The sequence below is a fragment of the Rhinopithecus roxellana genome, chromosome 10 (genome assembly GCF_007565055.1).
Source record: "Rhinopithecus roxellana isolate Shanxi Qingling chromosome 10, ASM756505v1, whole genome shotgun sequence".
NCBI lineage: Eukaryota > Metazoa > Chordata > Mammalia > Primates > Cercopithecidae > Rhinopithecus > Rhinopithecus roxellana.
In genome coordinates, this window is record NC_044558.1 from 45,646,153 (window position 1) to 45,671,391 (window position 25,239).

At 38.3% G+C, this 25,239-nt stretch overlaps 1 protein-coding gene across 1 annotated transcript in view; it reads right to left on the reverse strand.

Moving 5' to 3' along the window:
• LEMD3 (LEM domain containing 3) overlaps positions 1–20,034 on the reverse strand; it is a 78,773-nt gene extending 58,739 nt beyond the window's left edge. Inside the window, exon 1 of the mRNA XM_010386908.2 lies at positions 18,513–20,034. Coding sequence (XP_010385210.1) covers positions 18,513–20,034 — 1,522 coding nt within the window. The remainder of the gene's footprint in view (positions 1–18,512) is intronic.
• Positions 20,035–25,239: the final 5,205 nt, after the last annotated feature.

The window sequence follows — 25,239 nt, forward strand, 5'->3', positions numbered from 1 at the left end:
TCCTGTGGGTAAGAAAGAACTACTATTATCCTCCTGATAGTGCCCATTGTCATCTCCCTGGTGCACTGTATTCTTTCTAGTGTCTTAAATGAATGTTTGCAGCCACCAGCAGTATGCCAAATGGTCTCACTGTAATTAGAAAAACAAAAATAAGATGAACCAAAAAAAGGAATATTGCTCCCATTAGCCTGACATTATGACTTATGTATTCCATACTGAGACCAAGTAAGTCCGCTATAATGGTGACAGAAAGTGTCATCAATGCTCAAAGTTTTAGTCAAGCACTCAAGATTGAGAGGCTGACAAAAGGAGAGAATTGTTAAAGCAAGTAAGGAGGAAGCCATTAGCCTGAAGATTTTCTCTGTGAACAGAACTCCTCTGTAAGCAAACCAAAACCCAATCCCGTGTAAACAGTAAGACAAAACTTAAGCATACCCAATCAGAAACCACCAACTAACTTCTAACAAGGGCCTTTCCACTTAAGTTTCGTCTTACTTGCACATTCAGCCTATAAAAGCTCACTGCCCATCACTGCTTTGGAAAGGAGTTCTCTGGACCCCTTCTGGTTCTGAGTGTTGCCCAATTCATAAATCATCCTTTGCTCAAATAAACTATTTAATTTATTTTGCGTAAAGTTTTTCTTTTAACACTAGGCTACCTCTCTCCGCCTTCAGCTGCTCTCAGTTTCCATGTAGCTTACATAGTGTACTTCAACCCCTGAGTATGATTTTAATGTTTAAAATGTATAATGGTCCCTAATTCTTTATCCAATATTAACAGAGTCTTAATACTACACTGGAGGGGGGAAAAAGCTGGCCTTTTTTAGAGACCCTATTGTAGACTCTAAATGTTGAATTTTGCTTTATTCTCTGATTTCAAAAACCTGACTTCAAAAAACTTGATTCATAAAATCTGAATCTGCCAGAAAACAGTTTTCTGGACGAAGCCAGTAAGATTGATCCTTAATACCATTTTAAATAAACACTGAAGGCATCTTCAAATTCCAGATTAGGACTAAATTCAAACCGATTTTCCTACATACCATTTCTATTTGTTAAGGTCTCTTCAACAAATATTTACTGAGTAACCAAAAACCAAGTGCTAGGGAATACAAAGATGAGAACTCAGAATCTTCCCTAGAGCTGCTGGTAGTACAGTGACTTACTACTTTGGAGGACAGAGATCCTTTTGAGAATTTAATAAAATTTATGAACCCTTTCCCTGCAAAAATGCATGCATATTCAAATATGTACATATAATTTCAAGGAGTTACTGCTTACCTGGAGTCCATTTATCTCTTCCTTAAGATTGATGGACCACTGTTTTAAGAACTCCTGGTCTAGTAGAATGTGAGACTTTTTTTTTTTTAAAGGGGGGAAGTGGGAACAATTCCAAGGGAAATCTAAAAAACAAATACATGAAATAATACAAAATTGTGCAGATAGTACAGTATAGGGACAAGGATCCCATAGTGGGAGTCAGATTATCTGTACTCAAATCGGTTCTGCTACTTACTGACTTTGGATGAGTTTCTTAACCTCCCTAGGCCTCAATTTCAAGAATTAAGTGAAATAATCCAAGAAAAACTTAGCACAGCACTGAGTGACAGAGGCACACACACAAGCACAGACCTGGAATCCCTTGAACTGAATTGTTAATGTCTCTACAGTTGAAGTCTACATATATCCTCATAGTAAACACTCACTTTCTTAAAACTGTCCTTATAACCAAAAGAGCCCAACTAAAACATTATCTCCCTCAAACCCCTGAAGTAGCTAAAGTAGCTAATATTGCTTAAAGTAGCTAATGGCTTCTAAAACACTTTTAAACCCTAAGATTATTGTATATAGCAAAACCATTGGTTTTATCTGCTTTTATTTATCCTTGCAGAACAAGGATTAGCAAAAATAAATGAAAAGTATGGCAACAACCCTGTAATAAACTGGCAAAGCTGATTGTGTAAGAACATATGTAAAAGGCCTTACAAATTAAAGCACAAGTAACTTATTTATATTCATATCATGTCTATCCTAGCTAGCATATGGTCTTAGCAGAATTTTGACTTGCCACTTTGTTTTTTTCTTCCAAATTTCCAAACATACTACTATAGCCTATTTAATCTTGCTTTTTAAACATCAAAACCCATACACCACGCTTATATATTTTCACTTAACTACTGTGTTTGTACTATGGTTCTTCATCACTACACACATACTGACGTAACACCAGTGTCTTTTATTATTTTAACCCTTGAAGAATTTATTAGCCAAAAGGAATTTTAAAGAAAACAGAAGGTGTCAGCAAAAACGAAAAACAAAAAACAATCTAAACCAACCTTGCAGAGTATTATACTCCTATTTTTTAAAATGCATTTGGATTGATATTCTGCCCAAAACAAAATTCAGGAAAAGATCCTCCTAAATCATCCTAGTTTCTCTCATTTCCTAACTCAAATATTAGAATTTTTTAAAAGGTACTGAATATTTTTCAAAGTAACTAATATTTTTATCCTTTTTCCTTCTTAGATAAGATGGCATTAATAAATTTATAGCTATTTTGTATTAAGTTCAACCTTGTACAATTTTTTAAAAATTAAAGAATTTAAGTAAAATACAAATTTTCTTTTAAGTAATGCTTGCTCCATAAGTTATATCATTTAGATGAGTAAGTATCTCTTAATAATAAAAAGCAACGGGCAAAATTTAAAAAAAAAAAAAATCTGAGGCAAAGAACACTAGCTCCGAAGTTTATGACTTACAATCTTAGGCAAGTTACCCTCTCTGGGACTCTTAGTTCCTCAATGTAAAATGGGATGTTTTGTAACTATGCCTAGCAGCATGGAGAGAGATAGACTAACGTATCTTAGATAGATTAATAAGTCATCTTTTCCCAATCCTAGCATGAAATAAAAAATAGCACGTTTATAAAATAACATAATATACTGCAACTCCAACCTTCATCTGTCTCTACCATAGAGCTACTGGGATAAAATTACAGTTCTTAGAGAGATAGAAAACTTCAAGGCAAGGCTCCCCAAGTCTTTTATAATGCCTGAATTTTTCACTTACTGCCAAAAATGTTTTACCAATCAAAGTTATTAACAGAATCTGAGTTAATCAAGATCTTGTACAATCACCTCTGAGATTAAGGGGTTACCAGCTGGTAAGTCAGTCAGTCATTTCAACACCACAACTGATTCTCTGACATTCAATATGAATGTCTTGAAAATAAATGCTATATATATTATATATAAAATTTATATAAAATCTCCTTGTAACATTCTTTAAGTAATGATTCTCCACTCTTTTTTTTTTTTTTTTTTTGAGACAGAGTCTCGCTCTGTCGCCCAGGCTGGAGTGCAGTGGCCGGATCTCAGTTCACTGCAAGCTCCGCCTCCCGGGTTTATGCCATTCTCCTGCCTCAGCCTCCCGAGTAGCTGGGACTACAGGCGCCCGCTACCTCACCCGGCTAGTTTTTTGTATTTTTTTTAGTAGAGACGGGGTTTTACTGGGTTAACCAGGATGGTCTCGAACTCCTGACCTCGTGATCCGCCCGTCTTGGCCTCCCAAAGTGCTGGGATTACAGGCTTGAGCCACCGCGCCGGCCACGATTCTCTACTCTTAAAGCAAAACGACCTCTTCATTTATATCAAGATATTCAGATTCCCCATGACAGTACTTTTGATATCCACTTATTAAGAAAATATGACCAAATGCTACCATGCATATAGTATTTTATATTTTAATCACAGTAGTATTGAAATACCATTGAAAAACAATAGCACAGTATGAAATGTAAATTATTTATTAGGTCTTCAGACAAACTTTATAATGGGCACAGTTCCCAAAATGTTCTCGGTCCACAGTTTTTGCCATAAATTCTAACAGAAAATGTAGAATTGTAGGCAATCCAGCTACTACACATTTAAGGATAAAGAACAATTTAGAGAGGCAGGGCTAAACTCTTGATTCCATATTGGCTCAATTCTCACTAAAGATAATCACATTACCAAATTTTATCATAAAATCATACAATTTTTATGAACAGAGCTCCGCAATATTATATTATGAATTCATTCAATCAAACGGCTTACCCTAACATTTAAAGTAGATGACTGCCAGGCTTGGTGGTGTGTGCCTGTAGACCCGGCTGCTCAGGAAGCTGAGGTAGGAGGATTACTTGAGCCCAAGGCCCAAGTAATTACTTGAGGCCAGCCTGCGCAACATAGCAAGACATGTCTCTTTCAAAAAGAAAAAAAAGTATCTGAATTGAGGGAATAAGGGAAGTTGGGACTTAGTAAAGAGAGAAAGGAGACGAGGATATGTGAAAGAGGAAAACAGTATGTACAATGGTTAGTGGATGAGCTTTCAAGTCATGTTGCTAAGGTTTTTACCCAACAACATAACTCCGTAACTCCTCTCCCTGCCCTATAAACTTGGACAAAGTGATTAACCTAATCCTCAGATTCCTCATTAATGATGGAAAACTAGCCCCTACCTCATAAAACTCTTAAAAACTAAATGAGATACAAACGAGTATAAAATGTTTACTTGCCAAGCACTCAACAAGTAAACCTATTTCATACAGAAAATGTTGAAGTTATTGAGTACTTAGAAGTTATTGAACCTTTTAAAGTTATTGAGCCAAGATCATATTAAAACAGCAGAAATCTTAGGCCAGTATAAGTTGGAAAACAACAAAGTATAAGAGAAAACATTAAAAGCCAAAAATAAACTTTCTTTCTCCTCCAACTCTCACAGAACACAATCCATTGCTCTGATTCCCTAAACTTAAACCAATAGTATATTAGTGCTAAAATAGGATGTGGTTTTAAATAGGCTTCTGTGGGCTAGCCCAGGAACTTAAAACCAGTGTAGTAAAACATGCTCCAAGTTCAAACAACTGTTTTACACACAATCTGGAAGACAACATATTCAAAAATCAGGGACTGCCTATTTTTCCTTTTGAAATGAAAAAGCTTGTCTTTGTGAGAAAACATTCTCTAGGAATCCAAATGTAATTCAAAGAAATTATTCAAATTAAATAGAACAAGGTGCTAAATATTAATCCACTATATAACATCCTGTAAAATAACTGAAAAAATATTTACAATTCAAAGAGCATGATAAGAACTTCTCAATTCTTTCTCAGAATGAAGTACTGAAACCCTTAGAAAACTTCTCCATCCAGACATAAGTTTTACTAGACATTAGTTTTCACTTTTGCCAATACGAGCTGAGTTTTCCCTTATCTGCCGCCACGGTCCTGTAATAGACTCAAAGAGCCATCTCTCCACTCTACATGTTTAAAGAATTGTAGAAAGCGGTTTAATGAATGGGAAATGGGGAATGAGTATAAAGGAACATTCTCAATAAGGAATATGAGTAAGGACTTAGAAGACATCACTTCCACTCTAAGCTAAGACGTCCTTTGTGCCTAAAAATAAGGAGAAATTAAATCATAAGTCACTGGCTGAGCAGTGCCAGAACTATAGCTCAGTCACCTACCTGCTCAAACCCTAAGTGGCAGTGCTTTAAAACAGCGCAACAGAAACAGAAAACAGGACAGGGGTTTTAGGGTCAGATTTAGCTTTAAATCCTGCTCCTCTATAGACTACCTGTTTAATCTTAGGCAAATTAATATCTCCATACCTCACTGTCTATGTCTAAAATGGTAAGAAAACTGACATCATAGAGTCATTACAAAGATCTACTGAAAATACTATAGAGAACACTACGTACAGCACATTACAAGCATTCAAAAATTGACAGTCATCAGGTCTCATTAAACCAATAATGTAACTCCATAACTCAGAGCGGTCCAGACTTGCCTAGTCTGAATCGAGATACACCATGAGTGCAAAATACATATTGGATTCTAAAACCTTAATTCAAAAAAGAGCATAAAATATTTCATCAATAACTTCTGTACCGATTATAAAACAGTATGTACAATGGTTAGTGGATGAGCTTTCAAGTCATGTTGCTAAGGTTTTTACCCAACGACATAACTCCATAACTCCTCTCCCTGCCCTATAAACTTGGAAAAAGTGATTAACCTAATCATCAGATTCCTCATTAATGATGGAAAATTAATGATGTCAAAATAATATTCTAGGTATACCAGATTAAATAAAATTAAATAAAATCAATTATTAAAATTAATTTCAACTTTTTTATGTTTTAATGTGGCTACTGTGTCTGGACGGTTCTGGTCTAAACCATCACCGATAACAGTTACAAATGCAAAATGGGATGGAAATTTCATTATGTGCTTCATATGACTTATCTAAGAGACTGAAGATCCTAATGTACTTTAAATACTTTCTAATTTAAGTAGTATTAATATTCACCTATTGCGCATTCATGGGGACACACGTCATCTTCCCACTTTGATAATAACAGTACTCATGGTATCTTACAAACTAGCTGAAGAACAGCATGTGACAAGTCACCCTTCTGTACCAACTGTATGCATTGTCTGTTCTTCACATAATATTAACAGAATCTTACTTTAAGACCCATCCTCATTCTTAAAAAATGTTTTTCTGTCTCAAATTCAGTACTACACTTTCGATTAAAGCAATGTATCCCATCTCTGACTTTCCTATCAGCAAATCTACCTTTCAGAGATCAGCAAGGCTACAATCCAGTTTCAAGTTGTGTCATCACCTGTTTAATATAGCTGCAAAAAAAAACCACATTATTTTTCAGTCCTGGAGATAACGAAGGCACTAATTATGTAATGTGAAAAGATAACTCCCTTTTATCTGCTCAAACGGCTTGAGAGAAAGGTTTAAAAATACTGATAAGGACTATAAATTTAGCCAACTCTATTACTTATTAACATTACTGACAGGACATGTCATAGTGCTGAACATGTGTTACTTAAACTACTATACATGTTAAGTTCGAACTTATAATATTAAAATTACAGTTATGTATCACTCCAAATTTCTCCAAAGCATTTCTACAGACATTATCACAGCAGTTCCCTACAAAAATCACTGGCTGGAAGTAAAGTTGATTTTACCATACCCTCATTTAACAGACACAAAAAACAAGGCCCAGAGGTTATGTGTATCTTGCTTGCCCAAATAAAGCTTGTAGCTAACAATAAGATAAAGTATAAAAAAATTCTACTGCTGCCTGGTAGTTAATACTGTGAACTCTAAAGTTAGATCTTCGGTTCAAATGCTGGCTCCAACACGCAGTAGCTGTGGGACCTTGGACAAATCACTTGTAACTTTATTCCCTCTATCTTTCCGTTTTCTCACAGACATAGTATGAGTAGTTACCCGCATGAAAATTAAAATAAAATGTTCACACACATTGAAAATTCTCAATAAATGTTTGCTCTTATCACCTAAGGCTTTAAAATCTGAAAGAAGGGACATTTAGAGATGAAACTTTAAAAAAACCAAAATAACACTTCTGTCAAAAGGATAAGAATATTTCTAGGACATCTTGAACCATAATCATAAATGTTCAGATTTTATAACATTTTCATTTTTTGGCAAATTCATTCTTCATGTCTCTTCCTTTTTTAAAAATTACTCCTAAAAACCTGCAAGAAATAATAAAACCTACATTTATTAAAATTGTGTGGTTTTAAAGGTAGAATTCCCAATTGAGAAAATGGTAATACAGAAAAGGTAAAAGGAATGATCAAAACACATTACTTCAATTATCCAAGTATTTCTTTGTGTCTTACCACTGTGGTAAGCTTTACCAGATGGTATACTCGAATTTACAGAAACTAATTTTTAAAGTATGTTTCTCAAGTCACAATATATAAAAATCTGATACATTGTTGCATGGTAACAAAATTCCAATTCTGAAGGCTAGCTAGTGCAGAAATATTTACGAGAAAGGAGAGAATGCCAGCCAAAGCGTGGGGAGCGTGTCACTCCTATAGTTCTAAAAAGTATGATATATACTTATCTTCTGGTATTACCTGGTACATAGTATAGGTGCTCAATAAATAATCTGAGTGAATGGGTGACTGAATGAATAAATGAGTAGGAGAAACTTAATGTTTCTTCAAATGAACTAAATCAAACAAGAAAGCATTTGTGATCCCATGGGAGATACACTTATAAACCAAGGAAGTCATTAATAAGGCTGACCAAGGTTCCAAGTAATAGCTCAGAGGCTAGAAGAAGTAGATATTCCAAGATTCCCCTAACCTCCTAATTAATTTCAACAATCCTCTTCATATGCTTTGAAAATTTTACCTTGGTGAACTCCTACAGAGCAAAAGCATCCTTTGTAAGTATAGCGTGCTTTCAGGAATTAGCCATAGTGAGCAAATTGTGTGTGTGTGTGTGTGTGTGTGTGTCTGTGTGTGCGTGTGTGTGTACATACTCAGATATATATGAGCTAACTGAAAAACAAAATTAATTTTCTGCTATGTGCTAAAATACCCATTTGCTACTAAAGGGTTTTTTCTATTCATGTCACATTCAGGGCAGGACAGCAATTGCTGGTGCATACTTACTACCCAATTAGTTCAGGAGAGCTGAACTAAACTCTTGCATAGTTTTACAACCAAGCCTTGTTTTTAAACTTTAGCTTGTCATTTGATAGTAACATAGCTGTAAAGATGAATTCAGAAGTCATCTTGCAAAAGCATTTTAAGTAAAAAGGTGTACAAAAGCACAAAGCAATAAATCTGCCACCCAGGAAAAATTAAGTGGTATAATTTTAAACTATACCTCGAAATAAAAGAAAATGAAGACATATGAAAAGTAATTCATGATGGCTTCCATATGATAGATGCATTATTCTATTTTTAGAGATTACCTGTTACAATAATTTTTATAACCTTTTTGAAGAGCTAATTTCCTTAGAAATATATTTTTTAAATAATGACATTAAACGTGCAAAATAAATTATTACGACCTAACTTTTTCTTCCTGATCAACTCTTGTTTAAAAAAATTTTGGTACTATTGTTAATAAAGAATATTATTAACAATATATATATGATATAATATATAAACTGATGCAGTTTAAACCACAGATTATTAAAACAGTGAAATCCAAAGGTTATTGCTCAAATATACTGCTACTGGTTCACTTTAAAATCTATGTTAAGGCCGGGCACTGTGGCGCACACCTGTAATCCCAGCACTTTGAAAGGCCAAGGTGGGTGGATTACCTGAGGTCAGCAGTTTAAGATCAGCCTGGCCAACATGGTGAAACCTCATCTCTACTAAAAAATACAAAAATTAGCTGGGCGTGGTCCCATGTGCCTGTAATCCCAGACACTTGGGAGGTGGAAGCAGGAAAATCACTTGAACCTGGGTGGTGAAAGCTGCAGTGAGCAGATACTGCACCACTGCACTCCAGCCTGGGCGACAGAGCGAGATCCTGTCTCCAAAAAAATAAAAAATAAATAAAATCTATGTTAAAAATAAGTTCTAAATATGAAAATCAAAATCCAAAGTTATAAGCAAATAACTGTCATAACAATTTCCACTATTAGTATTAAGCTATATTCCCAAATTAAATGGCAGCAATTTTTAGTGTATAATCAATACAAGATTAAAATACATTTTTTAAAAAATGTTATTTTAAGTTCTGGGACACATGTGCAGGATGTGCAGGTTTGTTACACAGGTAAACATATGCCATGGCGGTTTGCTGCACCTATCAACCCATCACCTACGTATTAAGCCCAGCATGCATTAACTATTTGTCCTGATATTCTCCCCACCCTTAGAATATATCTTTATTCTAATTTAGATTATATCATTAGTATTAAAATTTTCATAAAGAAGTTAGTAGTACTTATTTACTAACAAGTATATTTTGGAGGAGAGTTCCAACAGTTTAAGGTGTCCTCTTTTAAACAACTTACAAACTATATAATTATCTTTGCACTGAGGATAAAAATTTCCTTTTATTTATATAACATATTTTTCCGATAGGCAAAGTTAATACTGAATAACCAATGAGCAAGGAGAAGCAAGCTTTAAGAACTTCCCAACTCTTAGGAATCATGAAAACAATTTTTTAAAGTGTCCCTGAAATTATCAAACATATCCTTTCCATTAAAATGAATATGAGTATAAAAGGAAAATACAAAGTTTATTTAAAAGGGGCAAAAAAGGGGGAACAAATGTACGAAAAGGTCTTTATATCCTAAAAATGAACAATGGAAAGAACAAGTTGTAAGTGGTAATACAAATCAAAAGATCACTTTCCCTACCAGTTTTGAGACTGTGCAAATATTTTAAAAATTAGATACAGTTTTCATATTGTATTATTGCTCTATGTATTACATATTATAGTTTGTATTACAGCAGATGCCCCTCCCCTTTAATTAATCTAAAACCTTAAGGATAAAAAGTTCCATGTGATTCATAATTGTTGAATGAATACCACTTTTCCTAAAGTTGTTAGGTTTCATAGATTATTCTTGGCACGCACTTCTAGGATTTTATGAATCTATACTCTTCACAGTTTTCTAATAACAATAATAGTAAAGAACATATATCAAGTCCTTATTTATACATATTAAAAGGAAATCTAGAAGAACGGTTAAGAGCCACTATCTGAGTTCAACTACTGCTGCTTCACTTACTAGCTACAAGACCCTAGGTGAGAATTACTTCTCAGTTACTTCTCCATTTACTTATAAAATGGGATAAGTACCTACCTTATAAGGATTAAATAATAATTGTTTAGCTCAGTGCCTGGCACACAGTTAATGCTACATAAGGGTTAGTTATTATTATTACTATGTGCCATGTATGAGTTTTACTTTACACACATTACTTCATTAATTCTCATTTAACCTATTTTCCAGATGAGGATATTGAAGTTTACAACAGCTAAGCAACTTGCCTTAGTAAAAAAAAAACCTAGCAAGTGGAAGGGCCAATACTGATGCCCAGGTTCTCTGATAGCTATGCCAATGTATCCTCAAACTAGTCTCCATGGATATATCTGTAGAGATTCACAAGTTTTTCCTTTATTTTTAATTTTAAATCATTCTAGGGATAATTTTCAAATGAAAAACATTTTCATAGAGTAGACTTTAATTTCTGAAATCATCAAACTGGTGTATGCAAATCCCTGGCATTCATGGGAATATTCTCATAGATCTAGGATTTTTTTTTTTTTTTACAAAGCAGTCAACTCGTAGAACTTCAAACATAACACGGAGCTTTCATTCTTCAAGAATGAGAGAGTAGGCCAGCCGCTATGGCTGACACCTGTAATCCCAGCACTTTAGGACACGAAGGTGAGAGGATCGCTTGAGCCCTGGAGTTCAAGACCAGCCGGGACAACAAAGTGAGACCCTATCTCAACAAAAAATACAAAACATTAGCCAAGTGTGGTGGTGCAGATCTATAGTCCCAGCTACTCAGGAGGCTGAGCTGTGAGGATTGCTTGAGTCCTGGGAGGTTGAGGCTGCAGTGACCCATGATCACACCACTGCAATCCAACCTGGGTGACACAGCAAGACCCTATCTCATGTTGGGAAAAAAAAAAAGAACGAGAGCAACAACTATTTTTCAAAATGCTTATTACCCATATTCATTTTAGATACCAAGTTCGGTTGGGACCTTTTGGCTAGTCTACTTTAAAAAGTAAAAATATTTTTTAAACGACAATGACATAAAACATGTTACCTCTTTGTAACAACTGGTCATGGTTTTAAAGAAAAAAACAACACATTAAAAGAACAAACATTTAAAAGTATTCCTTTAGTAAACAGTACTAGTACTCACATTCAGCACCAGTCTCTCATCTTCACTCCAATTCTGTATCTACAAGAGCCTATAAGAATTTTTCACTTGAACAACTCAAATAATAAGTTCTAAGTAAACTCATTTTCCCTAGACCACTTTTCCCTAAACAAGAGCCCTCTTCAACATCTCTAATTCCTCCAATGACATTACCATTCTCACCGTCATCCAGGTTCATGGCCAGAATAATCTTTGACTCCTATCTCTACTTTATTCTCTATATTCAAAACCATATGTCTTTCTTCAAATGAATTATGTCGTTCAGAGGCCCAACTCCATTCCCACTTATCAACCTCCTTCAGGTTTCATCACCCTACTCCTTCCCTCCAACCCTATCACTATCTATACCATCAACTGTTTATCCTTCTTAAAAGACCAATTCGATCATGCTTGTCCTCTGCTTTATAACCTCTATGAATTCCATTACTCAACCTACAGAATAAAATCCAAATGTTGAATTTAGAGTTTCTGATCATGTAAGATCGATCATTTGAGAATTTACAGTGAATTCTCCCCTTTTATACAAGTGTGTCACCACATAATATCCCGTATGTTTCTTAGTCATTTCCTATTACTGTTATTAGTGGTATGGAAGCTTCTACAGAAATAAGATTTCTTTTATATATCCTTACCAGATACTAAGTAGATAACCAATTACTGAGTTAGATATTATGAGTTAACAGTGCATATATATTGAGTACCTGGTATGTGATCATTTATTCAACAGATATTTGCTAAATAATGAATCTGTGCTGAAGATACTAATGTGACTTCCATCTACTAAGAGATTTCCATGTGCCAGACAACACTAGTTTAGATGCATTATCTCACTTAATACAAGCCATCCTGAGACAGTATTATCAATCTCATTTTTAGTATGAGGCAATTATATCTCTAGTATAGTCTACTTTAAAAAGTAGAGCCAAAATCAGAACCGAGTAAAAAGTCTGTACTCTTTAACACTGTATTCTACTCCTATAGAAAGATTACTCTAAAGAGAGGAGCTGTAATCTATTTGGCATGATGGACACACAAATATAATACTTTGTCCTAAATACTATGAAGGATGCATTAATGTCTTATTTGAGCACAAAATGATGGGCCAAACCCTAGGGTAAAAAGACAGAGAGTCAGAGATGTCTGGAGATGACATATTTAAGAATGAATCACAGTTACACAATAAAGAAACAACATTCCCAAAAAGGGGGATAACCTGTGCAAAGGTAGAAAAGCACAAATTTCATGACTTACTCAGAGAACAGCAAGTAGTTCCGTTTTCTAGAAAGTAAGTGTGATAAGGGGGACTGGTAGAAAGGGCAAATATAGTCAGATCTTGAACAGTTTAGCCAAGGAGTTTAGATTTTGGCCAATAACTAAGAGAAAGCCATTGTGTAATTTTAAACAAGAGGCGATGATCACATTTGTGCTTTAGAACTACTGCTCTGTACTGACAAACGGACTGGAAGAGCTACAGCCTAGAAGCAGGGACACCATTTTAGGTTACTGAAAGAGTTCAGCCAAGAGACTAACCTAGAATAGTGACGAGGAACAGAAAAAGACTGATTCAAAAGATACACAGGAAACAGAACTACAGGACTTGGTAACCAATTAGGTTGGGGGTTTGGAGGAAGGTGAGGGAAAGGAAAGAATCTAGGTAAATCCAAGGTTTCTCTCTTGAGCTCTGTCTGGGTGGATGGAAGCACCATTAACTAAAACACGGAAGAGGAGCAAAAACAAGATAAATATAAGGAAAATGTCAGATGGTATTGGTACATACTTCTAGTATACCCAAAACATGTCTAGTAAACAAATAGGTATACCTAGATCTCAGGAGAATTCCAAGGTAAAAATACAAAACTGGAAGATAATGGCCAGGAGAGTGAATGAAACTTCCTAGAGAAATGTGTACAATAGGAGACAGCCAAAAGATCAAGCTGTGGAGACCACCAATATTTAAAACAGGCAGACAGGAGTATGAAAACTAAGAGAGAGTAGTGATACAGAAGCTTAGAAAGGAGAAAGTTTCACGAAGAAGGGAGTTGTCAATGCACTAAATATACCAAAGAAATGAGGATTTGAAAACTGAGTAACTGGTGACTCGAAGAAGAGAGGTAGCAGAGGAATGGCTGGTAAAGAAAGCTAAACTAGACAGGGTTGAGTGAATGGCAGGGAAGAAAACAGAGGTAGAAAGTTTGAGAAGAGAGTAACAACTAGAGAATAAAAGAGCATTGAAGAGCAACATTTTTAGAATGATAGAGATTTTAGCATTTTTATAGGATGAGAAAGGGACTAGTGGAAAATGAGATTTTAAAGTTATACCTCTGTACTTAAAATTAGTATATGGAAAAGTTACCCATAATACAATGTTAAGTGAAAAAAAGTTGCAGAATATGTATGCTATAATGTCACTTAAAATTCTGACTCCTTTCAACGTCCCTCAAGGTGTTTAGGTCTTTACGATCTGGCCCATACCTACCTCTAACTTCATGGCATGCCATTTTCCCCTTCATTCATTATGTCCCAGCAACACTGGCCATTCTTTTTGGTCCTTCAACACACAAGCCTGTTCTTGCCTCAGGAATTCTGCACTTGCTGTTACTTCTGCCAGAATGCTCTTCTCCTGATCAAAGGCTAGTTCCTTCAAGTCATTCATATCTCAGTTCAAACATCCTCAGTTCAACCAAAAGAGGTCTGCCTACCTTTATGTAATATTGCATATCTCTTCACCTCAGCCCCAAAAAGTTACCAGCAATACCTTGTGTTAGCAACTACCATTATCTGAAATTCTTATTTACTTGTCCATTCCCCTCCTAGAAGTGTAAGCTCTGTAACAGAGATTTCATCTTCCACATATGCAACATATTGTTCGTCACATATCCCTGCTGCTTAAAATAGTACCGGGCACATAGTAGACACTCTGTTTTTGAATGAAAATCTGTACATACACACATATACACACACACACAGATGTATTTACATGAAAAATATTAAGGAAGGTCAGAAAGGATCTAATACTTGAACTTATTTATATGGGGGCAGCATGAGGCTAGGAAGAGAGGCATACAATAACCATTCACTGTTTCCTTCATCTCTATTCAAACTTTCTGCAGAAGTCATGTCTTTTGTAACTGAAAAAAAAAAAAAATTAATAATGATCATATGAGCCTAGGACAGTCGATCTACTCTGCTTCTCTATTTTCGTTTGGTGGGCTATAACTGATCTAATCACCTGTGGAACAAGTGACTACTCTGACTGCAGGTTGATCCTTGAGTTGTTTTGGTATGGAAGTTCAAAGTTAGAATCTTAAACCTTGGAGCTGGAAAGACCTTAGGGATCATCTAATCCAACCCCCTAGTTTTATAGATGAGGAAGAAGAGACTTATAGCAATTAATAAAAAATAGGATATTGATGAAAAAGTTTCAAAGACTATATGATTAAGAACAATTTAAAAGACTAATCTATTATATGTTATATGTAATTTAAAGAACTAATAAAAGCCTCCTAAAAGTTACTCTCACATATAACCTACAATCTTCTGGTGAAAACTACTGCTCAAAGTACAAGGATTTCCCTAAGCATACTATTTGACCAACAAACTCCACGGTTAAAGCATCATAATATAACAAAGGATATGGAATACGCGCGCGTGTGTGTGTGTATACATATATATATATGGAGTGAAAATATTATTCACTCTTGATACCCTAACACTGTTAGGTGTGCAGACTAAAGTTGGCACTTCTTTCCACAGGGTAGACATACAATATGTCAAATATATCATACATTAAGGATTCATCATACTTTGATTCAAATTTCTGTATTAATTTCTATAATGTGTACTTAATGGGATAAAAACCAAATGTTAAACAGGTAAGAAATGCACTACTATATTATTTATAGAAATGTCTTAACTATTTCTCTCTCTAGTTTACCAGGAATACAACAAATTTTGTCTAAACTTCTGAATAATACCACCTTATGCTTAACACACTGTCTCACTTGACCCTCACAACCCCAGAGACAGCAGATATTGTTATTTCCATTTAGTATATAAAATGAGGCTCAGAGATGAAGGAGCTTGATTGACCTACAGTCATTCAGACAAGTTCTAGAACCTAGATCCTCTACTTCTTAGCCATTGTTCTTTCCAACACCCAGATTACTTCACATTTACCATTTACTAAAATGTAAATATAATTTCCTTCCTTCCTTATCAGTGAAGGTGAAGAGTACCAAAATCCTAGCATTCCTATCCTACCTATTCTACCTGAACTTTTAGTACATCACATTAGTCATTCATCTTAATACTGATAAGATGTGAAAGTCACCTTAACTGAGAATTGTGCTTATCAATAATTCTGTATGAAATCCTACCAAACAGTCAATTACTTTTTTTTTTTTTTTTTTTTTTTTTTTGAGATGGAGTCTTGCTCAGTAGCCCAGGCTGGAGTGCAGTGGCGCGATCGCCCACCACCACACCCGACTAATTTTTTTTTGTATTTTTAGCAGAGACGGGGTTTCACCATGTTAGCCAGGATGGTCTCGATCTCCTGACCTCATGATCCACCCGCCTCGGCCTCCCCAAGTGCTGGGATTACAAGCATGAGCCACCATGCACAGCCGTCAAGTACTTTCTTAATCATAATAAAGGTACCCACTTATTTAGAAAGCTCTCTACAAACAACACCCAAAACAGTGTTAAACTGGTCTTTACAGTTGGAAATAAAATCTGAAACCAAATCTTGTGTTAAAATGGTCTTTATAGTTGGAAATAAAATCTGAAACCAAATCTTAGCCCTACTACTAACTGTTCAACACTCAGTGCATTTCTTAACTTGGTATCATCCTCATCCAAAAAATAAGGATAATACCACCTGCTTTTGTGAGTTGCTGGGAAGATTAAATGGTACAATAGGTGTAAAACAATTAGCTCCTAGAAAATGGCCAGATCCGCTAACATGGTGAAACTCCGTCTCTAAAAAATACAAAAAAGAAACTAGCCAGGCCTGATGGCACACGCATGTAGTCCCAGCTACTAGGGAGGCCGAGGCAGGAGAATCCCTTGAACCCGGGAGGCGGAGGTTGCAGTGACCAGAGATCGTGCTACTGCACTCCAGCCTGGTGACAGAGCAAGACTGTCTCAAAAAAAAAAAAGAAAAAGGCCAGATCTTATAGCTGTTAGAGACACAGATGCAGATAGCTACTGCTGATAGGTAATGTCATTTAATTTATGTGAACTTTTACTAGTTTAACTTCTAATGTGCCCTTATTTTTTTTCTCCCAAATATTTGGGGCAGGACACAATACACTCATGCTCCCAGGGAACAAATTAAAGTGAGAGCTGAATTTCATTCTTGTTCCAACCCCTGTAATTAAGCAATAAAGTAATAATCTATTATTTGACTGTCCTGGAATTGGCTATATCAAAGCTTACACTATTTTGACTCCTACTCTTTATCTGAGTTGGCTAAATGCATCTTTCATACTATTTCGAAATAAAACTAATAAGCCAACTTTATGAATACAAATAAAAATACGGTGAATTCATCTTGGGTGAAAAGAGTAGGAAGGCTTCAGGGCGAATGCAGAGAGAGACCTAACACTGAGAAATTATGTATTCAGAAGTCCATTTTATACTAATTTACTTTCTCTTTTAATCTTCACAAACATCATTCTAGTCAATAGAGGCCTCATTTTATAGATTAGGAAAGTTCAGAAGCTTTAACTCTTACTCTCTCCCTTTTGCTCAAGATGCTTAACCACTTTAACCTACAAGAAGGCTCTCTTGCTCAACTCAAGGCCTTTCCTCTTACAATCTCTACTCAGAATGGTCTCCTGTTTCTCAACAAGGCTGTCTCCTTCTGCTTCAGGTCTCACCTCAAACAGTACCTCCTCCGTTCAATCTAAAGCAGTGTACACCTACGTCAGTGTAGTGTGGTAAGTTTTTTATAAAAAGGAAAAAAAAATAAAGTTGTGTACTTCAATTATTCATCTTCACTTCCTTCACAGAACACAAAATGGTCTGTATTCATCTTCTTTTTGTGTTTAAGGGCAGAAATACTTTGATAATGACAATGAACACACCTACCTACAGTCATTTAGCAAGTAAATAACAGGACCTGGAAATCTGACTGCAAGCTCCTGCACTGCCCTACCACTACTTTTTGTACAGATGACAGGGAAAGTGCTTTGGGCTGGGAAATAAATTAAGAGGTGTGCCTTGTTTTTTTATATTCATTCACTATTAAGAAATTATACATATAGTTAACACCACAAAATATTTAATCCGAATTTATGCATACAGTTAATACTACAAATAATTCGAATTTCAAGAGCCATTACATTGCCTACTAGAATCACAACTCAATTTGAAAAAACACTACATTTATAATGTGCCTTATCCTAATACTTCAAATTTGTTGAGTGACTGGCATCTGCGCAAATAGTTACTTAGGGCTAAAAGAAAACTGTCACATATACAAATGAGTTTTACTAACAAGTTTATAATATTCTTTTAAAAATTGTTTTGAATTTCACAATACATCATGCAGAAAACTTAACACCAGTCATATGATATCATTTCGATAATGGTGTTCTTAAAGAAAGATGACACATGCACTGACTATTGCGTTTTTGCTGTTAAACCATATTCTTGCAGGTAAGTCAGTTCATGTAAAACGCTAAGAGCGGCTAAAGCGGACCACTAACATCATTCCCTTTGTTACCTTACCCACAGGATTTAATACTTACTGCTGAGTTCTCCATCCTCAGATACTCCTGTCCCTCTCATTCCTAGGTAAGTCAGTCCCAGTATTAGGAAAAATAAGCAGGCAGCAGTTAAGAGAAACATCGACAAGTAGTGGGCACTGAAACTCCCTGTTGGGGACACCTCCTCCCGTTTAAATTGCTGGAGAAGTTCCTCTTCGGGTTCGGAAAGCTTCGGTTTGTTGTATGTGTTTTTCAGGTAGGTATGATTGGAGCCCGTATGATTGGCGTGGTTGATCCTGAGTGAACTAGAGGCGGCCACCGCCGCACTGGGAGGGAGGCTGTTAGAATAAATCCTGGGAGAGTCCACATTGAAGGCCCCACCGCCAATATGATTATTGGTTTTCAGAAGGGAGCCTGTTGACGAATCCAAGGTTGAGTCCATGTCAGTAAGTGGCGGGGGCAGGAGTGGGGTCAGTTTCTTAGCGTTAACACGGTATCTAGGAACCTGGCTGGAGTCCACTTGATCACACCCTCCTGCCTGCTCCGCCGCCGCTGCCTCTTCGAGGTTTCGGCTCCTGTCTAGACTCCCGGCAGCCGCCGCCCTGTCATTCATCGCAAGTCCTCCCCCTCCCTGAACTGAAGTCTCCAGCCTGCCGCCGGCCGATTTAGCAGTCAGCGGGGAGAGAGGCTTACTATGGGTTCTTCTGGGCCGATGCCGGGAAAGGGAGTCGTCCTTTAATACCTGTCTGCTGGAGGCCACGTCGTCGTCGTCCTCTTCTTCTGAGTCCGAATAGTTTTCCCGGCAGCTGTAGGGGACAAGCCGGCTGCCATTCACGGTCCGGCTCGCCCAGAGCGGCTCCTCGGCCTCCAGGTCCCTCTCCTCACCGTCCTCCCCCTCCCCTTCCTCGTCCTCCACTGCTCCATCTTTCCCCGGCGGGGTCTGCAGGTCGGGGCCCGCCGGCCTCCGGGCCCCCCACCACGAGTGGGGCTTCCTTCGCTCGGCAGAGTTGCTGTTAGTCACCTCGCTGGCGGCCAGGGGCGCCGGCGGCGCTTTGAGCCCGCGGTACTGGAGCGAAGCCCGGTCTTTCCTCCCGCCGCCGCCGGCCTGGTCCCGGGGACTGGCCTCCACGTCCGACTCGTCCGAGCTGAAGCCCAGCAGCACTTTGCTGCCAGCCGTGGGGGCGGCGGAGGCGCCCCCGTGCCCTCCGAGGAGGTTCTCCGAGCCGGAGGCCGAGATTCGGCACAGGCCCCCAGGAGTCCGTAAGTAGGAGAGGTCGCCTGAGACTGGCCGGACCCCCATCCCCGCGGCTGCTGCCGCCGCTGGTCCCGCGGCTACGACCGTGGCGGCTGCCGTGTTATTGTTATTACTGTTCCGCGTCTTGTTGCCGCGGCCCCCCGACCGGTGCTGTTGCTGCTCTTCCTCTCGAAGCTTCTTCAGCTTCTTGAGGTAGACCGGGCGGGTGCTCTCCGTCACTGGTCCGGGAGACAGGCCGTAACGGCGGAGCTGAGAGAAAAGCTCCTCATCCGAGAGCTGCTGAGGTGCCGAAGCCGCTGCCGCCGCCATTTTCTCTCCAGGGTGTTTTACAAGCTCCGCGCTACCGGAAGTGACGCGCCGCCCTAGACCCTGAACTAGACCGCGCTGCGTCGTCCTCCCAGCGCCGCGGGCGTCTCGGCCAATGGGAGGCGCGGGAGGAACTCACCTGAGCGGGAAACAGCCACCTGAGCAGCGCGCGGCTCCCACGGCGGAGACTGTTTCTACTCTCTCACCTTGAGGTGTCGGTGCATTCTCCCCCCTCCTCTCTGTCTCATCTCCAGCTGTTCTCCGCCCTACCCTTCCAAGTGCTGTTCCCAGGAGGTGTCTCTTACTAAACCACACCTTGACCTCTCCTTCCTAGGTTCCTGCCACCGGGCAGTAATAATTGAAATCTACCTTGAAGTTCATGGCATAAGTTTTCTTTACATCTGGATTCCCACTGCCAAGGAAGCCTAGACCTACTGAAAGAAATTCTGCCGGCCAGACTAGATTGGCAGCTTTCCCATCTGACTTCAAGTTGTCTATTTTCAGTTCGTCTTTCGCTTGACTTACCAAAAAAAAATTGACTTTCTCTCGCTGCTCTTTTTGAGAAGCCTCACCTCTCCCATTCTGAGAAGATACAGAGTACACCAGTCAAATACAATTTTCTTCTAGCGTAATGGCTGTTCATTCATTAGTTAATTGTAAGATATTATCTTAGTTTTTCCTTTTTTGAAACCTAATGACTTCCCTACGTCAGCACTTTTGAAAGTGAAAGAGCTTATCTGCTTCATTTTAAGACTCTCAAAGACATAACATGATCCTATTTATTTCCTTCTTAGCACCTTTCCAACCAATAGTTATTTATTAGTTATTAATAAATATTTGTATGTATTTTCAAAATTATTTATTGTCCTATCCTTTTGGACTATAATAAGCTCCATGTGTGGAGGAACCTTGCTTTTGTTACTCACGATACTAGTAGAAGCTCAATAAATATTTGTTGAATTAATTAAAGACTTGCAAACAAAGGATAGTATGAGATGAATATTTTGAAATAAGACTAGTGCCAGGTGAGGTGGAGAAACCTTCACACAAAGTCAAAAAAACAAGGACGAGACCTGGACACCCAACTCTCCCATTTACAGAATAGGAAATGAATCCCAGAGAGGTGAAATGCGCCCAGTGTGGTGAAGATCTTTTCCCATTTTCCCATTTCCCCAAACCTTGGCAGACAGACAATTCTTTACTACTTCAATCCTGGTAGCTACAAAATACTACAATAATTTTTTGTTGTTGAATGAGCTATTTTACCTCTTACATTACATTATACACCTGTACAGAAAAATGTTAGTCAAAAGCATAGGTACCGCTGGGTGCGGTGGCTCACCCCGGTAATCCCAGCACTTTGGGAGGCCCACGGGGGTGGGGGGGTGCAGATCACGAGGTCAAGAGGTTGAGACCAGCCTGGCTAACATGGTGAAACCCCGTCTCTACTAAAAATACACACACACAAAAGCCGGGCGGGGTGACAGGCGCCTGTAATCTCAGCCACTCAGGAGGCTGAGGCAGGAGAATTGCTTGAACCCGGGAAGGTGGAGGTTGCAATGAGCCGAGATTGCGCCACTGCACTCCAGCCTGGGCAACAAGAACGAGACTCCGTCTCAAAAAAAAAAAAAAAAAAAAAGCATAAATACTAGCTTTTCAGTAACCAGAATCAAACAGCAGAATAATACCTCATTTTTTCACTTTTCCTAGCAAAAGGTTGCCATCTTCTCAAAAAAAAAAGCTTTTCTGTGGAGGACACTTCCTCACTTCCTTGTCCTTTATCATTGAGACTTTAAGATTTACAAATGTTCCTGAATCTATGACCGTTACACACGGAGTTTTGAGAGTTTTGAATGGTAAATTATAGTGGCTATGATGATGATGACCCGGACTTTATTGCCATAATTATCTGGGTGGGAACTAAGATTATTATAAACTTAGCGGACTTGTGTCTTCATGTAGCAGAGTGCTTAAGCTGTGAACTTGGGAGTTAGACAAAACTATATATGGACCCAGCCCTCTCTTACTTTCATTCTTGGTTCAACATTTGCTTTATGCCATACTGGCTCCTCTGATAGGAATCACAGAGCTCTGTTGGCTCAGCCTCTGATTTTCATGAACCTTTAAATGACCTCCTATAAGGACTGTTGAACCATTTATGTTTCTGCCTGTGACTTTGGACAAGTTAATTCATCTTTCCGAGCTTTAGCTTCTGTACAAACAGAAGAGGGTTGATTAAAACTTCCTCAGAAGGCTGTTTTAAAGAGTAAATAAAACTATATATCTGCATAATGCATAGCACCATACGTAACACACAGTGTGCACTCAACAAATGTTAGTCAATATATAAAGCTAAGTATTGTGTGCAGCCATTTCGGTAGCATGGCCCCTAAGAACGCTATGTAATAGCAATTAAAGAAAATGGTACTCCATAGACAAAAATGGAAATGGTCAAACTTCCCTCAAGGCATTAAGTAATTCCAATTAAGAGTTAATGAAGATGGGCCGGCCGCGGTGGCTCATGCCTGTAATCCCAGCACTTTGGGAGGCCAAGGCGGGTGGATCACCTGAGGTCAGGAGTTCGAGACCAACCTGGGCAACATGGTGAAACCCCATCTCTAACAAAAAATTACAAAAATTAGCCAGGCATGATGGCGGGCGCCTGTAATCCCAGCTACTCAGGAGGCTGAGGCAGGAGAATGGCTTGAACCCGAGAGGCAGAGTTTGCAGTGAGCCGAGATAGCACCACTGCACTCCAGCCTGGATGCCAGAGGGAGACTCTGCCCTCCCCCCCCCCCGACCAAAAAAAGAAAAAAGAAATACAAAAAAAAAAAAAAATAGCCAGGTGTATTGGCGCATGCCTGTAATTCCAGCTACTCAGGAGGCTGAGGCAGGAGAATCGCTTGAACCCGGGAGGCAGAGGTTGCAGTGAGCCCAGATTGTGCCACTGCACTCCAGCCTGCGTGATGGAGCAAGACTCAGTCTAAAAAAAAAAAAAAAATGTTTTAAATGTGAATGATATTGCCTGCCCTACCAGGCAGACAATCAATCAATATTTGTTGAGAATGATGAATGAACACTGTATGTGAAAATGTTGCTCAAATATGTTGTTTACAGGTTAGGTATTATTATCAGATATTAATAATAATGACAACTATGATTGATGTGCTACTTTATACTTTTCAAAGAACTTTCATATACATGGCCTTGTTTGATCTACAAGAAACCTTCCCACTCTGAAGATACTGAGAGATCATGATTTATTTCATGGAACTATATGGGTTTATAATTACCCTTTGTTTGGTGTTTGAGAAGACCCATCACTTTTTCAGGAGAACCTTCACTACTTCAACACTGTCACTGCTCACTTCCAACATTCTCCTCATTTGCCAGTGGATCTTGCTCCTGCTTCCAGACTGGCTAACACTTAAAGTATGAGGCTCTATTCTTGACTGCACCCAAATACTTGACAGGCAGTGCAATGTCAAACTCAGTCCCGCTCCATAACTTCCAAAAATCTGAGGAAAACATTTGTGATGGATTCTGGTCCAACTCTTCTTTGAGGTGTTTTTATTTCTGCATTAAGCCTCCTTATGAAAGACCAATGTAGCTTGGGCCACATTACTAACACGCTATTCCTCCTACTCTCTTTCCCTACCCACCCTGTTCCCAATAGAATACCTTTCACCATGTCACCCATTTAACCTTGACATCAGTTTATATTGAAGAATGATATGAATGCAACATTTTGTTCAAATAAAGATACTGCTGAGAGTTCATTTCCTTAAAGAATGTCCTGTCTGGTCTCATTATTAGAAATGGTTGTATTTTTCCAGAGCAATTTACTTGTTTTAATTTTTACTGAAATGACATTCATATAACATAACATTAATTGTTTTATTTTATTTTATTTTTGAGACAAAGTCTTGCTGTGTCTCCCAAGCTGGAGTGCAGTGGTGCTATCTCAGCTCACTGTAACCTCTGCTTCCCGGGTTCAAGCAATTTTCCTGCCTCAGCCTCCCAAGTGGCTGAGACCGCAGGTACACACCACCATGCCTGGCTAATTTTTGTATTTTTAGTAGATACAGGGTTTTGCTATGTTGGCCAGGCTGGTCTCAAACTCCTGACCTCAGGTGATCCACCCACCTTGGCCTTCCAAAGTGCTGGGATTACAGGCATGAGCCACTGCACCCGGCAACATTAATCATTTTAAAGTATACAATTAGTGGCATTTAGTACATTCATAATGTTGCACAACCATCAACTCTATCTAGTCCCAAAACATTTTCATCACCCACAAAGTAAACCCGGAACTCATTAAGCAGCCATTTCCTATTTTCCTCTCTCCCCAGCCCCTGACAAATACTAATATACTTCTTGTCCTTAGGGACTTAACTAGTCTGGCGATTTCATGTAAATGGGATCATACATTACATGACCTTTTGTTTCTAGCTCCTTTCACTTGTTTTCGAGGATCATATGTGTTGCAGCATGTATCAGTACTTCATTTCTTTTTATGACTGAATAATATATTTCATTGCATGAATATGCCACATTTTATTTATCCATTCATCCATTGATGAACATTTTGGTTGTTTCCACCTTTGGTTACTGTGAATAATGCTACTATGAACATTGGTGTATAATAAGTATCTGTTTGAATAGCTGTTTTCATTTTTTTTTTTAGGTATGTACTTCAAAGTGGAATTGCAGATTATATGGTAATTCTATGTTGAACTTTTTGAGGAATCACAAGACTACTAATTTGTTTTTAACTTTATGAATGTGTTCAAGCAAATAAGGAAGCCATTAGGCCTGTGCGGTGCCTCACACCTGTAATCCAAGCACTTTGGGAGGCCAAGGAGGGATCACTTGGGGTTAGGAGTTTGAGACCAGCCTGGCCAACATGGTAAAACCCATCTCTACTAAACATTCAAAAAGTAGCCGGGTGTGGTGGCTCGTGCCTGTAATCCCAGCTACTCAGAGGGCTGAGGCAGGAGAATCACTTGAACTCAGGAGGTGGAGGGTGCATGAGCTGAGGTCGCACCACTGCACTCCAGCCTGGGTGACAGAGCAAGACTGAGTCTCAAAACAAAAAAGAAAAAACAAGAAGGAGGCCATTAGCCAGAGGTTGTCTCTGCACCTAAAGCTCTTATATAAGCAAACTGAAACTGAAGTGGAAGCAGTTCTTGTAATTAACTTAAAAAA